At 37.8% G+C, this 15,530-nt stretch overlaps 2 protein-coding genes across 3 annotated transcripts in view; one reads left to right on the top strand and one right to left on the bottom strand.

The window, feature by feature from the left end:
- LOC146002399 (uncharacterized) overlaps positions 1-11,940 on the top strand; it is a 57,547-nt gene extending 45,607 nt beyond the window's left edge. Inside the window, exons 3-8 of the mRNA XM_083140156.1 lie at positions 142-200; positions 1,124-1,159; positions 6,055-6,190; positions 8,913-8,977; positions 11,109-11,167; positions 11,763-11,940. Coding sequence (XP_082996282.1) covers positions 142-200; positions 1,124-1,159; positions 6,055-6,190; positions 8,913-8,977; positions 11,109-11,153 — 341 coding nt within the window. The 3' untranslated portion in view covers positions 11,154-11,167; positions 11,763-11,940. The remainder of the gene's footprint in view (positions 1-141; positions 201-1,123; positions 1,160-6,054; positions 6,191-8,912; positions 8,978-11,108; positions 11,168-11,762) is intronic.
- Positions 1-15,530, bottom strand: part of LOC146002396 (uncharacterized) — a 52,483-nt gene that overhangs the window by 33,857 nt on the left and 3,096 nt on the right. Inside the window, exon 1 of one of the 2 annotated variants that reach the window (XM_083140151.1) lies at positions 14,784-15,134. The exons of the other annotated variant lie outside the window; for it this stretch is intronic. The gene's annotated coding sequence lies outside the window, so the exon portion shown is untranslated. Of the gene's footprint in view, positions 1-14,783; positions 15,135-15,530 lie in introns of those variants that run through there. 2 annotated transcript variants of the gene reach the window in all.

Below are 15,530 nucleotides of genomic sequence, written 5' to 3'. Positions count from 1 at the left end.
ATCAAAACGAGCAATTTGCATTCTTGCAAGATTTTCATGCAGTAAAAGGTTAGAGCCAAATTCCGATTTATATTTGAATGACCTGTATGAAAAATGCAATGAGCTACAAGCCTATTACATAAATGCATTTTGTATTTGCAGATCTGAGAATACTTTACAATGGCACAGATGTTTCTGACGAGAAGTTTAGGAAACTGAAGGTGAGTCTTAGAATTGTACGGTGTTTCAGTACTGGCGCCACGATTTCAAGCTGCTATAATTTAAGCAATATTTGAGAGGAGAAGGGATCATAGTTGTTAATAGTAAAGTGTAAACCTTTGTTTGCAGATGGTACCACATGCACTGGAGACGTTTCGTTCTCTTCGCACCCTTTTCTTTCAGTGAGTGGGTAATGGGACACCAGCACTTTCCTGGGAGAGTCATGTCAAACTGGTACCCCACACTTTTCCCTTGTGACATGACATGGCCCCCTGCAAGTCCAGACCTCAATCCCTGTCATTTTTTGTAGTGGAAGTTCCTGAAGGAAAAGTTTTTCCAGGCTTCCTCACCAGAATCACACACCCCTGCGGTAGTTAGAAGTCCTAGTGTGTAATGCCGCTTCTCTCACATCTCTGCAGAACATAATAATTCCCTATCACCATATAAGCAACAGCAATTTGCCTGTGCAATAGCGACAATTTTATGATACCTTCATAAACCTTATTGTGTAAAGTTTATGAAGGTTTGCCATCTGAAGTTGAAAGAAGTAAGTCGAAATATTTTATCTCAAATTTTATAAATGAACTTCCGCCATTTTGATGACGTCAAACTCAAAAGCTACCAAAAAGTTAAAAAGTATCATGCCTTAGATAAGAAAATAAATCGTTCTACATTTTTTTTTAAATAATCTGTCGTGGGAGGTAGAAATATTTGTTGCCGGATTTCTTTAAGAATCTTGATTTTTCTTAAAGATAAAATTAAAAATTCTTATTATTGCCTTCACAAATTTCAGAATTAAACCAAAATTAAACTTTAAACCTAAGAAGTAATATGGTTGATGTGTTTAGTTTGGGATGAAAGAATAATTGTTAATTTTCGTGTTTGTCACACTTCAACTAATGATTAATTCTTTGCATCTTTTCAGTGCCTTACGGCTTGTATTTTCAGACAGACATCTGACGTGAGTATATACAATTAAACAAGTAATATTATTATAAATTCACTATAGTATGTCAGTAGATTTTCGCCCGTATAATCATATTCTTAATACAATGTCGAAATTTTCAAAACATTTAATAAGTTCTCATCTATATTGCAGATCGGTATTAACATGCTGTTCGCGTACATTAAGTGCGACTACTTGGCGCCAGTGCGCATGCGCTTAGTGGATGAGTCCAGTGGTACAATAGGGGTAAGGGCTACAAGTGGAACGGATAAGGGAACCAGTTCCGTGAAAATCGTCTGTTGCCCAAACGACCGGGGGGGAGGGGGGATACATTTTAGGGTTACAAAATTGATATTTCTGATTATAAATGTCACATTAAGGCCAGCCGCACACCGCGTCCGACAAAGACCATCTTAGAGATTGAGAAGGTGATTATCTGACACGACGCGACACAACTGATAGCAGATTTCGTTCATGTACGTAATAGATCTAGGTCTGTCTTTTATAATTTGGGAAGCGAGTTAACGATACATAATAATAGTTTACAGCAGAATCAATGCATCGATGTATACGTAGAATTAATGTATGATTTTATACCGGATGGTCCAAAAGTCCCGGAACCTTCAAATATCGTGAGAAATACACATCGAATTCAATGATATCACACTTGATTCCCCAAGTGTGAAATTTTAAATGGAAACCCTCATTTTGTATTGTAGAATCGGAAAGAGGACTTCATTCCGAGTCCAACGAGCTATCTACCATCCTCCTAGCTCAATTAGAAACGGAGATAGGGCGATTTGAAATTTTCGGAAAAATAATAATAATAATAATAATAATAATCAAAGGGACGTATCTCTTCCCCTAATTGAGCTAGAATGAAAGCGATTGTAGATTCGGAATCTGCACCTCAAGACCTTTCAATAGAGTATATGGAAAGGGGGCGGGCCTACGATCACATGCAGATTCCAAATCTGCAATAGCTTTCACTCTAGCTCAATTAGGGGCAGAGAGATATGTCCCTTCGAAAATTTTGCGAAAATTTAAAATCGCCATATCTCCGTTCCTAATTGAGCTAGGAGGATGGTTGATAGCTCGTTGGACTCGGAATGAAGTCCTCTTTCCGATTCTACAATACAAAATAGGGGTTTCCATTTAAAATGTCACAGTAGCCCCCGCCCCACCCCCAGGGGGCGGGGGTGGGGCATCAAGTGTTATATCATTCAATAGCTTTTTTTCACTTATTAAACACGTATTTTTTCGTTTTCCGATTCGATATGTATTTCTCACCACATGTGACCGTTCCGGGACTTTTGGACCACCCGGTATGTTGTGAATCGAGTCAGTTTATATTAACTTAAGGCATTGCTTACACGTACCAAGATATAATGTTTTTCAAACAATTACTTCCTAGAAATATGTTCGGACAAAACGAAACAAATGAAAGTAGGCTTCTCGTGTTCTCAGTGAACATGGGCACTGCAATTGCAGTATGTGCATATTATTTGATGTGTTGTGACAATAGAACCTCCCGCAGTTGCTGGACTTTCAATAAACGAAGGAAGGAAATAAGATGAATACAAGTTATTTAATTTCACGATTTTAAGTATAAATAGCTTCGATTATTTACTGGGATTAATAAGGCCAGCAATAATTTGCAATTATATATTGTGATACTGTCCCCCCGTTCGGAAATATTGTCCTGAAGTTTCCCCCATTTCCGGTCTGTGGCTGAATTGAATGGATTCAGATTGTTTTGTCGCAAGCTGCTCCTTGCTGTACCAAATTCTTCAGACCTTCGTTTTTTTTTGTCGCAAACCGTCGCAACGTGACTCAAGTCAAATGTTTAGACCGGTGTGCGGCCGCCCATAAGAGGCTCATAGTAAACCTTCCCAGAGTAGGTTTGCAACAAAAATGACTCGTCGCGTCGCATCTTGGCGCCTGGCCTAACTTAACTATGCACCCGAAAGTTCTTCCTGGTTTTATAGCTTACATAACACATGTTATGTATGCAATAGTATAGGGTCTTCCCGATGGTGTAGTGCCAACACTGTCGCCTTGCAATCAAGCGCTTGTCAGTTTGATACTCGTGAAGGCACAATGGTTCGGATTCCAATTTAAACTTTAGGTGTAGTCCCGGTTAGTCTCCCCCGTTCATAAAGTGAACTTAAGCTAAACTATACATCGTGAGATAATGGCTTGACAAATCCCTCGAAATAAGGATAATACCGAGATAAGATTTTAAACGAGAACCTTGATGTCCAATATTCTTGTCTCGTTCGAGACGTTAGTAAATTTCAATGTAAAGTATAGTGTGTTTCAAAAGTCGTACAATCCTAACTTCGATCACTTGAAAAACTGTACTATATATTGTGTGATTTGATGTTTTTAAGTCCACTTCAGTGGCGGTGATTTTATAACTTTTCACTGCTACCTAGTTTCTTTGATGATCATATTATTACATCTAACATTATGTAACTCCTTTGAAACTAGAGAAACGAAATTACAGTGCTCAAAATAAGTTTTGCATATTCAGGGTTTGTGATCATTTTATTGTACTAGATACATGGAATCACATTCAAGAGTACAGGGGAGACATACAAACAGAAAGAAAACAGTGCAGCCATGAAGAAGAAACAAAATCACACCAGAAGCACAAGATTCAAAATGTGGGATGCAAAATACAAAAGAAAGGCAGTGCAATACCGTGTACCTACGGCTCGCAGGCATGCTTGGGATCAACAGTTGGGAGTTCAGTACCGTGTATACCCATCTCGAGCCCGAAGGCATGCTTGAACACGACGGGGCATGCTAATGATAAGAGCATTCAACATTTCCTGGGGAAGACTGCCCCACTCTTGAATAGCAGCCTCCCGCAATTGCACCTTGTTCACAGGAGGATTTTCGCGGCTGACAATTGCTTGCTTCAGGTGTCCCCATGAATGTTCCACACAGTTCCAGTCTGGAGAATACGCCAGCCTCACCATGCGTCGAATGCCATGCATATTAAGGAACTCTTGAACCACTCTGGCTTGATGTGGTCGAGCGTTATCATCCATCAGCGTGAAGGCATCCCCCACAGTTGTTGAGAAACCTGCTACCACGGGTTCGAGAATAGCATATCTGTACATCAGACCAGTCATGTGACCCTGGAGAGGAATTAGGGGCGTACGTCAACCAAACATGATTCCAACCCAAAACATGGTGGAGCCCCCTTGCTGCTCGTGACGTTCCTGGATGAAGGACTTGTTCAATCTCTCATCTGATCGTCTCCAAACCCTTATGCTTTTGCTTAACGGGTGCAAACTGATGGTGACCTCGTTTGTAAAGAGCGTGTGCTCCCACTGTTCCTGACTCCAGTTGCTGTGCATTGTTGCCCACCTTACACGGTCTCTCTTATGGTATGGTTTCAGAGGAACCTTGGTTATGGGTCTTCTTGACGTCAATCCTTCCTAATGAAGTCGATTCCGCACTGTCTGATTGGAAACATTCGCTCCTGAGGTCCTCTGCAGATCCTGGCACAAACTGGTAGCAGTTGCAGTGGGTCTACGACGTGCCGAAATCACCATGTACCGATCTTCCCTGCATGTTGTTTTACGTCCTTGGTCGATCAGCAACTGATTGTGTCTCCCTGAATTTTTTCCACACTCGAGAGACATGACTTTGGCTCACTCCAACACGGGCAGCGACGCCCATTTGGCGATATCCCTCTTGCAGCAGCGTTACAATTCGAATGCGGTCCGTAGCAGAAATGGTTGCTCGAGGCATGTTGCCCTTCGTTTTCCACCCACTCTCTGTTCAGTTTCCAACTCACAAGTGCGGATTAGACATGGACAATGCCTACTATAGGGCTGCTTTCAAATCTGCTCAGGGATCATGTGGCAACCACTGCCCTCTATCTGCTGAATATCAAACTCACTTGGAACATTATGTCAGTTTCTATTTCGGGCATTGCTCACATAATGAACATTGTATACCTTTTGGGGATATCGCGATTCAAACCGCATGCAATCATAATATGCAAAACTTTTTTTGAGCACTGGATATCCCATCGAAACTCTAATATATCCTATTTTTGATTACTGTGATGTGGTCTACAGCTCGAATTTACAACGTAAAATATCGAACAGAATAGAAAAATACAGAATTTGTATACAGAATTCTTGCATTCGATACGTTCTCTCGTTCAGGAGAAATCAACACATCCTACCTTTGCTCAATACATACAAAATCCTTAACATGTCTAGGCGACGTCTTCTGCTGTTCTACAATATATAAGATATTAAAGTTGCAAACACCTAGTTATCTACACGAGAAACTGACATTTAGAAATTCCATACATCCATACAATACTAGAGGTCGGCGAAAAATCGACATTCCCCGCCACTCTGCTGTCAGTTTCGAAGGCTCCTTCACCCTCTGGTCTGCAAAGGTTTGGAATGCTCTTCCCGATTATGTTTCTTTTGCTGCAACACCCAAAAACTTCAAAGAACAAGTCGTATTATTTTTATTGCAAAGACAACAATTGAGCATTAGCTCGTACGGCTAAGCAACAGGAATCAAGTAAAGTGAAACCATGTATTTTGCAAACACTTATCTGACACAACGGATATTTCAACCTGTGTGCAAGCTATTTTGGTATCGATTTGGAAATTGCGTATGTACACCTGTGTATGTGTGTGTCTGTGTGTGTGTGATAATGTATCTTTCATTGTATTCTCTTATAATTTTATTATTTTTCATTTATGTCAAATTCATTCATGTTATGTTATATATTTGATGTCAATATTATAAATATATGTATTGTAACTTTCATTCACCAGAGTTAGGTGGTAGAGCAGCCCAATGCTGAATCTCCTCGCTCTGTAGTAAATAAAAAGACTTTTCAATTCAATTCAAACATATTGCAGATAGATAACAATGGAAACATTAAGATTGAAGGAATTATGTGGAAAATAAAGAACCAAGGAAACAAAGCCAACATACAATCCAAGAGAAGCTTTGATCGTTTGGCAGATGCTATTCGAATGTGTAAAGCTGCAAACGGTAAGTCTTTTGGTTTGTTTTAGCCTTTCAGAAATCATTCGTGGTCCTAATGTTAGCGAGACATGATTCCTTAGAAATCATGTAATCAATTAATCATTAAATGAATCGAATAGCGTAGTGGCTAACTTCGTAACCTTGTAACCAAATTTGTGTTGTTGGTAAGTTACAGTAGAGTGGTTCGAATTGCACTAAAAATTGCAAGAACCACTATAATTAATAACCGTTGAAGAAGTGTATATAACTAATCCTATAAAGATATTCAATCAAATAATATTGTTATAATAATACTACAACTATTCAAATTAACAACACTCCATTCAATAAATATTGTAACATCCCTAATTAAAAATGTTATTCCTAATAATAACAAAATTAAGCTACTTATTAACAAAATAATTGAACTTTATGTACAGATAAGCTAATCGGGACTGGACCTAGAGTTTAAAGTGAGACCTGAACCACTATGTCAAGTCAAGTCGTGATTAGCCTATCATACTTAACGTCATAAGTAAGTTATGGGAACGAACCAGAGGCGTGGCGTGCATGTAGCCGGTGTTACCGCAGGTAACAGCAATATGTAAAGAATTAAAAAGTTGTTTCAATAAAATGACAACATTGTTAAGCACGTTAATGAACACCGTTGCCGTCGAGTAGATATTGCCTAGGATATTTTTTCTGCAGCCGACAGAAGCAAAGAGGAGGCTGTTCCACTACCCTGAAGAGGCAACAAGGGAGAAGAGGGCGCCAGTGAAAGGAAAGAGCGGGGAAGGAGTTTATGGGGTTATTCATATGCCTGTTGAGGGTCCCTGTTGCCGTTCAGACCCACCGGAGCAGCCAGTGTTGTCACATCGGATTGGCAGAAAAGAGCTAAATCCCGCCTAAAATAGGAATACCATTTCTGTGAAGCAACTAGAGGAAGACTGCAGAGCCAAGGCTGGATTTAACTACAACTGAGACCAGTTAGGTAATAGACGAAAATATAGTTCCTTGGTGTGATTCGTGATTTGGACAAACCTTGCTCCAAAATACTAAGTTGTCAACAGTAGGACGTACAGCTGGGCTTCCCTTCCACAAAGGAGCGGAGTTCTGTCGTTTGCTCAGTGCTCACCACACAAACGTCAAACTGACCAGAGGAAAGTGCGGTTCTTCTTCTTCCCCTTCGCACCTCATTGCAAAGAAACAGAAACAGATGAAGAATTGACAAGGGTCGACCACTATTCATTGGATTTTCCTGGTAACTGTCTCATGAGTGGTAGTTCTTTCTAGGAGTGTGTGTGGTTAAATCACTGTGCTGATTGCAAATCAAGAACGAAATGAACAAATATCTAGCTCGAAGACATGTTTTCTTTACCGGGAGGGGGTGATAACGTCTAGTAGGCATAATTGTCGTACTGATAGCCGGTAACACTTTTGAAAAAGTCACGCCACGCCACTGGAACGAACGCACGTTTTTTATGCTATCTCCAGACTGTCGTGAGGCGGGAGGACATGTGGAATTCTGCCCGTGTCCGAATCCGCAGCTAGAGCGCCGTTCCACCACCTACCGGTATCGTCCGAATCCGCGCCATAGGTGGAGTGGAAAGGAGAGGTGGAAGGTGCCACATGTTCACGCTTCAACTCGCTGTAGCCCTGCCCTTGGCAGCCATATTGCCACTTTCACTTTGCAGAAGCAACGTTTACTGAATAGACAATGTAAATAAAACTCAATGCAACTTGGACACATCGATTACATTTTTTTAAAAAAAAAAACCACATGTCTTCAATTTAAGCCGTGGCAAGCATCGTTCAGTGGACTTTTTTTTAAAATTCTAACTCCAATTAGACACGAAATAATTCAATTAATAAAACTCAGAGGTAGGCAACACACATAACACATTGCAGGGGACCGGGTATTTCAGGATCTTGGTGTCCCATTTTTATTGCCGGTGACTGTATATATACTACTATATAGATATACAGAGTGTCCATAAATTATATTTACAACTTTAGACTTGAATAACTAGAAAACTATACTAGATAATGGCAAACGGTTATCAACATGTGACAAGAAAACTCATAACGTTTTTTTTTATTTTGCAGGTGACGCAGATTTGACGAAAAATATGGACGCCACAGGAAAAAGCTTAGTGTGTAGCCTGGTTTATAGAGACGAAGTCCGATACCCAAGTGCCTGAAGCAGCTGCACCTTGTAAGCATACAGACGTAATCTCTTATGCAAGACTATGTGCACTATTCCTCGTGGCATTGCCAAGTCTCTGGCCGCCGAACGCACTGATTTTGTCGGACTCCTTGCAAACGCCTGCCGCACCCTGTCGACGTTGGTGTCTGACACAGATGACTGACCCGTCCCCTGTTTATGGAGAACACTGCCCGTTTCCATGAATGACGTATGCCAAGGCCGAATGGTGGTTCCCTTTAATACTGTGTCCGAAAGTTTCGTTGCACTTGGGTATCGGACTTCGTCTCTATAAACCAGGCTACACACTGAGCTTTTTCCTGTGGCGTCCATATTTTTCGTCAAATCTGCGTCACCTGCAAAATAAAGAAAACTTTATGAGTTTTCTTGTCACATGTTGAAAACCGTTTGTCATTATCTAGTATAGTTTTCAAGTTATTCAAGTCTAAAGTTGTAAATATAATTTATGGACATATATCCATACATACATATGTCGGGAGTGCAAATAGGAAGGAAGCTTATTATTGTAATATTTTTTTCTTGCAGAAGCTGACGAATGTGAGCAATCGTATCAATTTCTGTCGTGCATCTCAAAATATTCCAGCGTCAAGGTATGATATTGATTATAAGTACATTAAGATACGTGCTTGAATGATTAAGTTTACTTAACGTCGCGTTTCTTCCAATTTTGACTGATCGCGACGATGGAGATGAATTGTAATAAGATGAACTGGACAAAAAGGACATTCACAAACCCATAAGAGGCACACAACGCAAGTCCCACAGAGGATTTACACTGGCCGTTGCGGAAGTGTGATTAACTTTTGGGTGCCTTTTTAAAAGGTCGCCCCTTTCGCATCGTTCATAAGCAAACGTGTGTGCGTGAATATATAAATATAGCCACGATGTGTGTACACCGAATGTAAATCCTAGCTAAAGGTATAAGCATGAAATCGTTGAAATTACTAAGCCCAAAGGTTCGTTGCTACTCGTTACGTACCTGTGTCTAACCTTGTCAAGATCAAATCAATATCAGGACCACCCTTAATTTCCTACAGATCCATTTCATCAAGGTGGATTGATTTAAATCAGGTTGATTTAAATTGCGACCTAAATCAGGTTATTTTATTTAAAACAAATCACTCATTTAAATCACTTTAAATAAATAATTTATAGAATAATGTATATAATGATTTTGTAGATACCAGAAACACTTTTGATGAAAGTACTTATTCTCGTAATCGTTTAATGATGTTTATTAGAATGTAAGAAAGGAAACAAAATACAACTGCAGTGGCGGCGATTAGGGGGGCGAGGGAGGCAGTTGTCCCCCACTTCTCCCCACTTTTGCCCCCGCGCTATGCTAAATCATATATACATAGGGAAATATACTGCCTTTGCCCCCCAGTTTTAAACCTTGCCCCCGGTTTGGGAACCCAATCGCCGCCACTGAATACAAGTATATGTTCTGATGAGGCGAAGCTCATACGAAAGGAAATGTAAAGTGTAAACACACTTAATTTTCTCTTGATTTAAAATCCAATAATTTTCATAGGCAAAAATAGTAAACATTTTGTGTAGAAAAATATACAAAATACTAACCATATTAAACCGTACTGGTCACATTATCATTAAACTGTAAATAAACATGGCAGCTGATGTTTTGCAAACTATCATTAAAAATTACCAAAATTCAGCTACAAAGACTTTATTATTACATCTGGCAAGCCGTCGTACCTAGCAGACATGTTGATCCCTCGCACCAGTATTCACAGCCAGCATACAAGAAACAATTTCAAATGGAACCTTCCACTCTGCAACACACAGGCATATGAGTCGTCGTTTTCCTATTTTGCTGCAAAAATATGGAGTGCCCTACCTAAGACCATGTCGAGCATATCTAAAATAGAATCTTTTCGAAATGAAGAAAGAATTTTCTTTTCGCAGAGCAGAGATTGTGTTCAAATACTATGATGTAACTTGTATGTTTATGTTATGTATTTTGTCTACATCTTTTTTTAAATTTATTTTTTATTCATTTTATTTTATTTTTATGTTGTCTTTTCGCAATTTTTGTATCATTTTATTCATACATTTATTACAATTACTTTATCAATAGATTTTGTAACTAAATCATACAGTTTATTGTACACTGTATTAATATTGTAATAACATAAGAAATGTAAATTTAAATGTAATCGATGACACGGGTTAGGTGGCAGAACAGCCTCAGGCTGAACCTCGCCCACGCAAATAAAGAATTTGAATTTGAATAAAATATATTTTAAGTTACAATTGTATAGTACATCCAAGAATGTTTTCTTTTCACTGGAAGAAAAGTTACTGAAATTATTATAGTTTCATTATATTACAGGGTTGTTTACTTAATACGAAACAGAAAAATGTATGTTTACATTTTTGTTATTTGCTTTAATCAAACTGTTCAAATATTTTACAGGGCAATTTACCAGAAAAAGCCTTTCTATATGATAAAAAACATTCATCTATATGTATGGTGCCAAAAAATATACAAGCAATTTAAGTGTTTTTTTAAATAAAAAAATCGATTTAAATAAAAGAAATCAGATTTAAATACAAAAATCAAATGTAAATTCAAAAAATTCAACAATTATTTTTTTAATGAAAATCATGATTTTTATCCAGCCTGCATTTAATGTTGTCAGTCAATACTTGTCTTGGTTGTCGTACTAGTCCCTTATTCACAATATTTTTATTTTGCAGGAAGCTGATGACTTCTTAATTGCTCTCCCATATTGGACGTTGTAGATAGACAGCATTATGTGAGTATGTGGTATATTGAACAATAGACTTTAGAACAATAAATATATTTGTGACTTTATGAGAAGTTTTAATAAAATACGTGGGCCCAAGATGGAAAGAAAAGTAAAAGCATATGGGAGGATAAAATGTTAATTTCCTTATGTAGTTCAAATCCTCCACACTAGTGTACATGCACACAGCAGACCCTGTTAACCTTCCATATTTGTGCAAGAGGATGGAAAATGCTAGGTGACCATTGCCTGATTATAATGCACCACTGTGCTGCTACTCATGAATCAGATGACTGAGACGTTTCCCATTGCTTCCTGCTCTATTTGCTCCAACATCTCCGACTCTCGCAACGTTACAACACCACACGTGCATACGAATGAGCTCTTCCAGAAATACATCGAGTTGGCGGGGTCTGGGCTAAGTTAAAGATGATCGATTTTTTTGTATCACTCATTTTCCACAATATTTTGCTTTTTTTGTTATGCTCTTCTGTCATGGTGGCATCTGTCTGAAAGAGGTCTTTTCATATAACACAATATGAAAATTGAATTTGAAATTAGTGAAAACCCCAGATAAAAACATCATATTTTCATTTTTCAACAGATGCATTACAACCTTAACCACGAGATGATACGAGTTGCAGAGATTTATACTACACCGACTTAGTGGTTACGGTAAACATATATTTTTCAGAAAATAGTTGGTATTTATAGAAAATGAACTTGTATCACGTACTGTCATTGATTTGTAAGTAATTTTTCAAATAAAACACTTATACTAAATATAAGTTTAGTTCTTATTTAATAACAAACAGATTAGGGTTTCAAAATGCCTTAAAGGGACATCGAAAAATACTTTTACTCTAAACATTTAAAGTTGCAATAGATGTAAACCGATCCAGATAGATGTAAACTTTCTGTACTTTCTTAATTTTGTGTCACTTTTCTGTTACATTTGGCTATTCGCAGCGATGAAGTTGGATGATGATTAGATAAAATTGATTAGACCTTCACAAAGAAACACCCGTAGTATAGCTACTATAAAATGTCAATTTCAGACAGAAAATTACATGAAAGTGACAATTTGGATCTGTGCAGCATGGGTGCATATATTCAACAAAGGATTCACATCTCCCAAAACCTGTGAAATACACAATGTGTTTTGGTGAGATGTATTGTGATAGTAGTGTTTTAAAATGAAGTAATCCTTGCCTGTTTATGTGATGTTGCGTTTGAGAATAGTAATACATCATTTTACTAACGATGATTATATAAAAAATATAATGTTAATATTATATAAATCCTGCTGAAGTGGATGCAAACTGTTTTTACTTTAAGTACAGGATGTTTTAAAAAAGGTAACTTAAACTCTGCACTCAAACCATGCTCAGTTACATATTTTTTAAACACTCTGTATCTCGGAGTTTGGAGTATAATATTACAGTATCCCCCTTTCCCCTTTACAAGTTCATTTAGTTTGGTGTTTTTAGTTACCGGCTGTCTGGTCATTCGCATTTGTTGCTGCTTTATCACATTGTTATAAAAATATCCTTTAATTTTGGTTAACAATGCCCCCCACCAGAACGCTTGTTATTGATGAAATAACTTGACAACTGTCTTACTGTGCGTAATTTATCAATTGAACTTTATCAAAGGTAGTATGTATGTAAACGGAAAACAATTTTACATGTGTAGACACACGCACACCGGGTTCACTACTGCATATGGTAAATTTTGGAACGTATAGCCCGCGTGTATGCGTGGGGAGAGGAATTGTACAGTCAGGAACATTACTTAGTTGTAAGGAATACATTGACTCTCAGTGGGATCATTACAACCCAGAAGTGTCCATGGTTGTATTCGACAAACTTAGAACTCAAATAAGTATAATTTTTCACGTACATGGAGGACTTATCCCTGAGGCATAAATATTATTAGTGTAAAGAAGCATTAAATGTCCTAGAAATATATGCAAAATTACTAAAGCAAGCATGGAGAAAGTTATCAAAAATATTTTTCAATTTTATATCATTACACTTCATACGATATCGCTGCTTATTGGTAAATAAACTTGAAAAAAAAAAGACCATTTCTAATTCGTCAATAGCATGCACGTTTACCCCTTCCATTCAAATATTTACAGAACATCACCATATAATCATAGTTCCTGTCATTATTGAGATTCAAATGAAAAAAGTTTCACAACTGAAGAATGCCTTTGTTGTTATTCACAGAGTAACTACCAACAGATAATGCCAAGGGTGATTATGTGCAATAGTTTCGAGAATATCAAACAAACATCATCAGTACCAAGGTTATTACAAGTATAGGTTGGGCCAATCCGTTGTTTACTCGTGATGACGAAACGAAGGTAAGAGGTGAATTTATCCATGAAATGAATTCCAAATCTATGCGCTAGTGTTACCCTATGCAGATAGGAAACCATGCCAGAAACTGAACACACGAAATCGAGTACACAAATGAGCATTTCCACTCATTTACATTTTGTGGCTTCAGACAAATTGAAAATAAATATCGATGGGTACTTATTGTTATGTGGGACAGAATATTATTGATCGGAACGGTATTTTTTTTAAATCCCGACATTTCCCGAGGCTCTGGAAATCTCAAATTCTACACGTCATTTTCACCTTAAGTGATTGTCCTTGCATTTCTGGAATGAAAACTAACAATTTCCGATAAGTTCCAGACACTTTCAATGTAGAAAACGTCAAGAATTAATACCGTTTTAAAATGACCATTCGGTATTTCCCGACTGCTCGGGATCCAGAAAAGTAGGGAAGTAATTTGCTGAAGTCGGGATTAAATTAGTAAAAACAATAATACTTTAAGAAAGTTAAGAAGTAATGTAGTGTATTTTGTAATAATAAGAAAACGTTTTAAAGTTAATGTCCATTAATGGAAAATGTGACCCAAATAATCTTCTATAAAACAAATGTTACATTAGCAAGCTCTTTAGTGTGGTTCTAAATTTAGATGCATTTTTATTCTTGAAGAGATAGATAATAGTAGGCAAATTGTCCATCGTTATTTTCATTTCTTTTTGTTCTACATCCTGTGCTGTTTTAAATAATGGAAAGCAGATGTTGTCCTCTGCTTATTTCAATTTGTGATCACCAGATTGGGGAAAACAGACTGGAGGAAAATGGTGATGGGCAATTCGCCTACCATTTCATTTGCCATTGGTGTACAATTCTCTCTCGTTTTGCTCTACATATTCACATAAAGCAATAAAAATACAAACTGCTAATTTTTCATTCTATTTTGGTTATTTATTAAACTGTACGTGTTTGCATTTATATTTGATAAATTTACTTTGCTCTTTCGGCCATTTAAGTCAATTCAGATGATGAAGAAGTGATAAAATAGATGAATGACCAATCACAGTTCCCCTTACTTATAAGACCGACCACAAGAAAAAGAACCTTCGTCGAAAAGTTCCCGCGCACCTTCCTCCTCTTCCGTTCAACTCGGGGTATAAGAGAGCATGCTCCACTCTCCCCCTCCCCTCCACACTGGAGTACGGTGCACAGGAGTCGCGAGTCTGCAAAGGTTTCTTTGCTTGTGGTTCCACTATAATATTAATATAAAAATGTACACTCACCTCACTTAGTTCGCCGGCAGTTTGTTTCTTTATACATCATATTTGGAGAAGATACAATTCAATCTATAGTTGTACGTACACTGTATATAACACACCTTATTACTGACTTCCTTGACCCTGGATGTACAGGGACAAGGAAAACAAAGAAATGAGCATAATTTTCTCTTCGGAGAAGATGTTGAACCTAAACCAAAAAGAATACAAATAACGAACTCGACAATGTAAATTGATGAGATTTAGTAAATCATTTGATGAAGTGAACTAATTCTGAGTGGACTAATCGCAAAAGGACACAATCAGCTCAGATCCTATTACTCCCTCTGTCCGATAATTATAGTCCGGTATGCCAAAATGGTAGTACAGGAATGACAGACGAAGAGGCAGATGGAAAGCACAATTTGTACTTATCCTTGAGTAGTAACGTTGTATGACTCATTCCCTTGTTTCATGTTCTTCTTCTGTATACACCAATGTCACAGTTTGAATATCGGGCAATTATTATGAGACAACAAACAAAGGTGTACCGGACAAAAATTATGGGACAGAGAGAGTACTTCTTCATGATATGTGACGTAAAGTTCCCGCCCACCCGTTTGACGGCGTTAGTGGCTATCGTATCTCCCTTTCCACAGCCTGTAGTAGCTACACATCCTCATCTAGACATTGTTCTTGTTCTGGTGTTTAATATCTGCATACTGCACACTGTCGTTCTGTCATTTCATGTGACTTCACATTGAAGTGATGCAT

This window comes from Lepisma saccharinum, chromosome 18 (assembly GCF_977018435.1).
Source record: "Lepisma saccharinum chromosome 18, izLepSacc3.1, whole genome shotgun sequence".
NCBI classification, from domain to species: domain Eukaryota; kingdom Metazoa; phylum Arthropoda; class Insecta; order Zygentoma; family Lepismatidae; genus Lepisma; species Lepisma saccharinum.
Note: the sequence above shows the minus strand (reverse complement) of the source record. Positions and strands in the feature narration are given on the sequence as shown.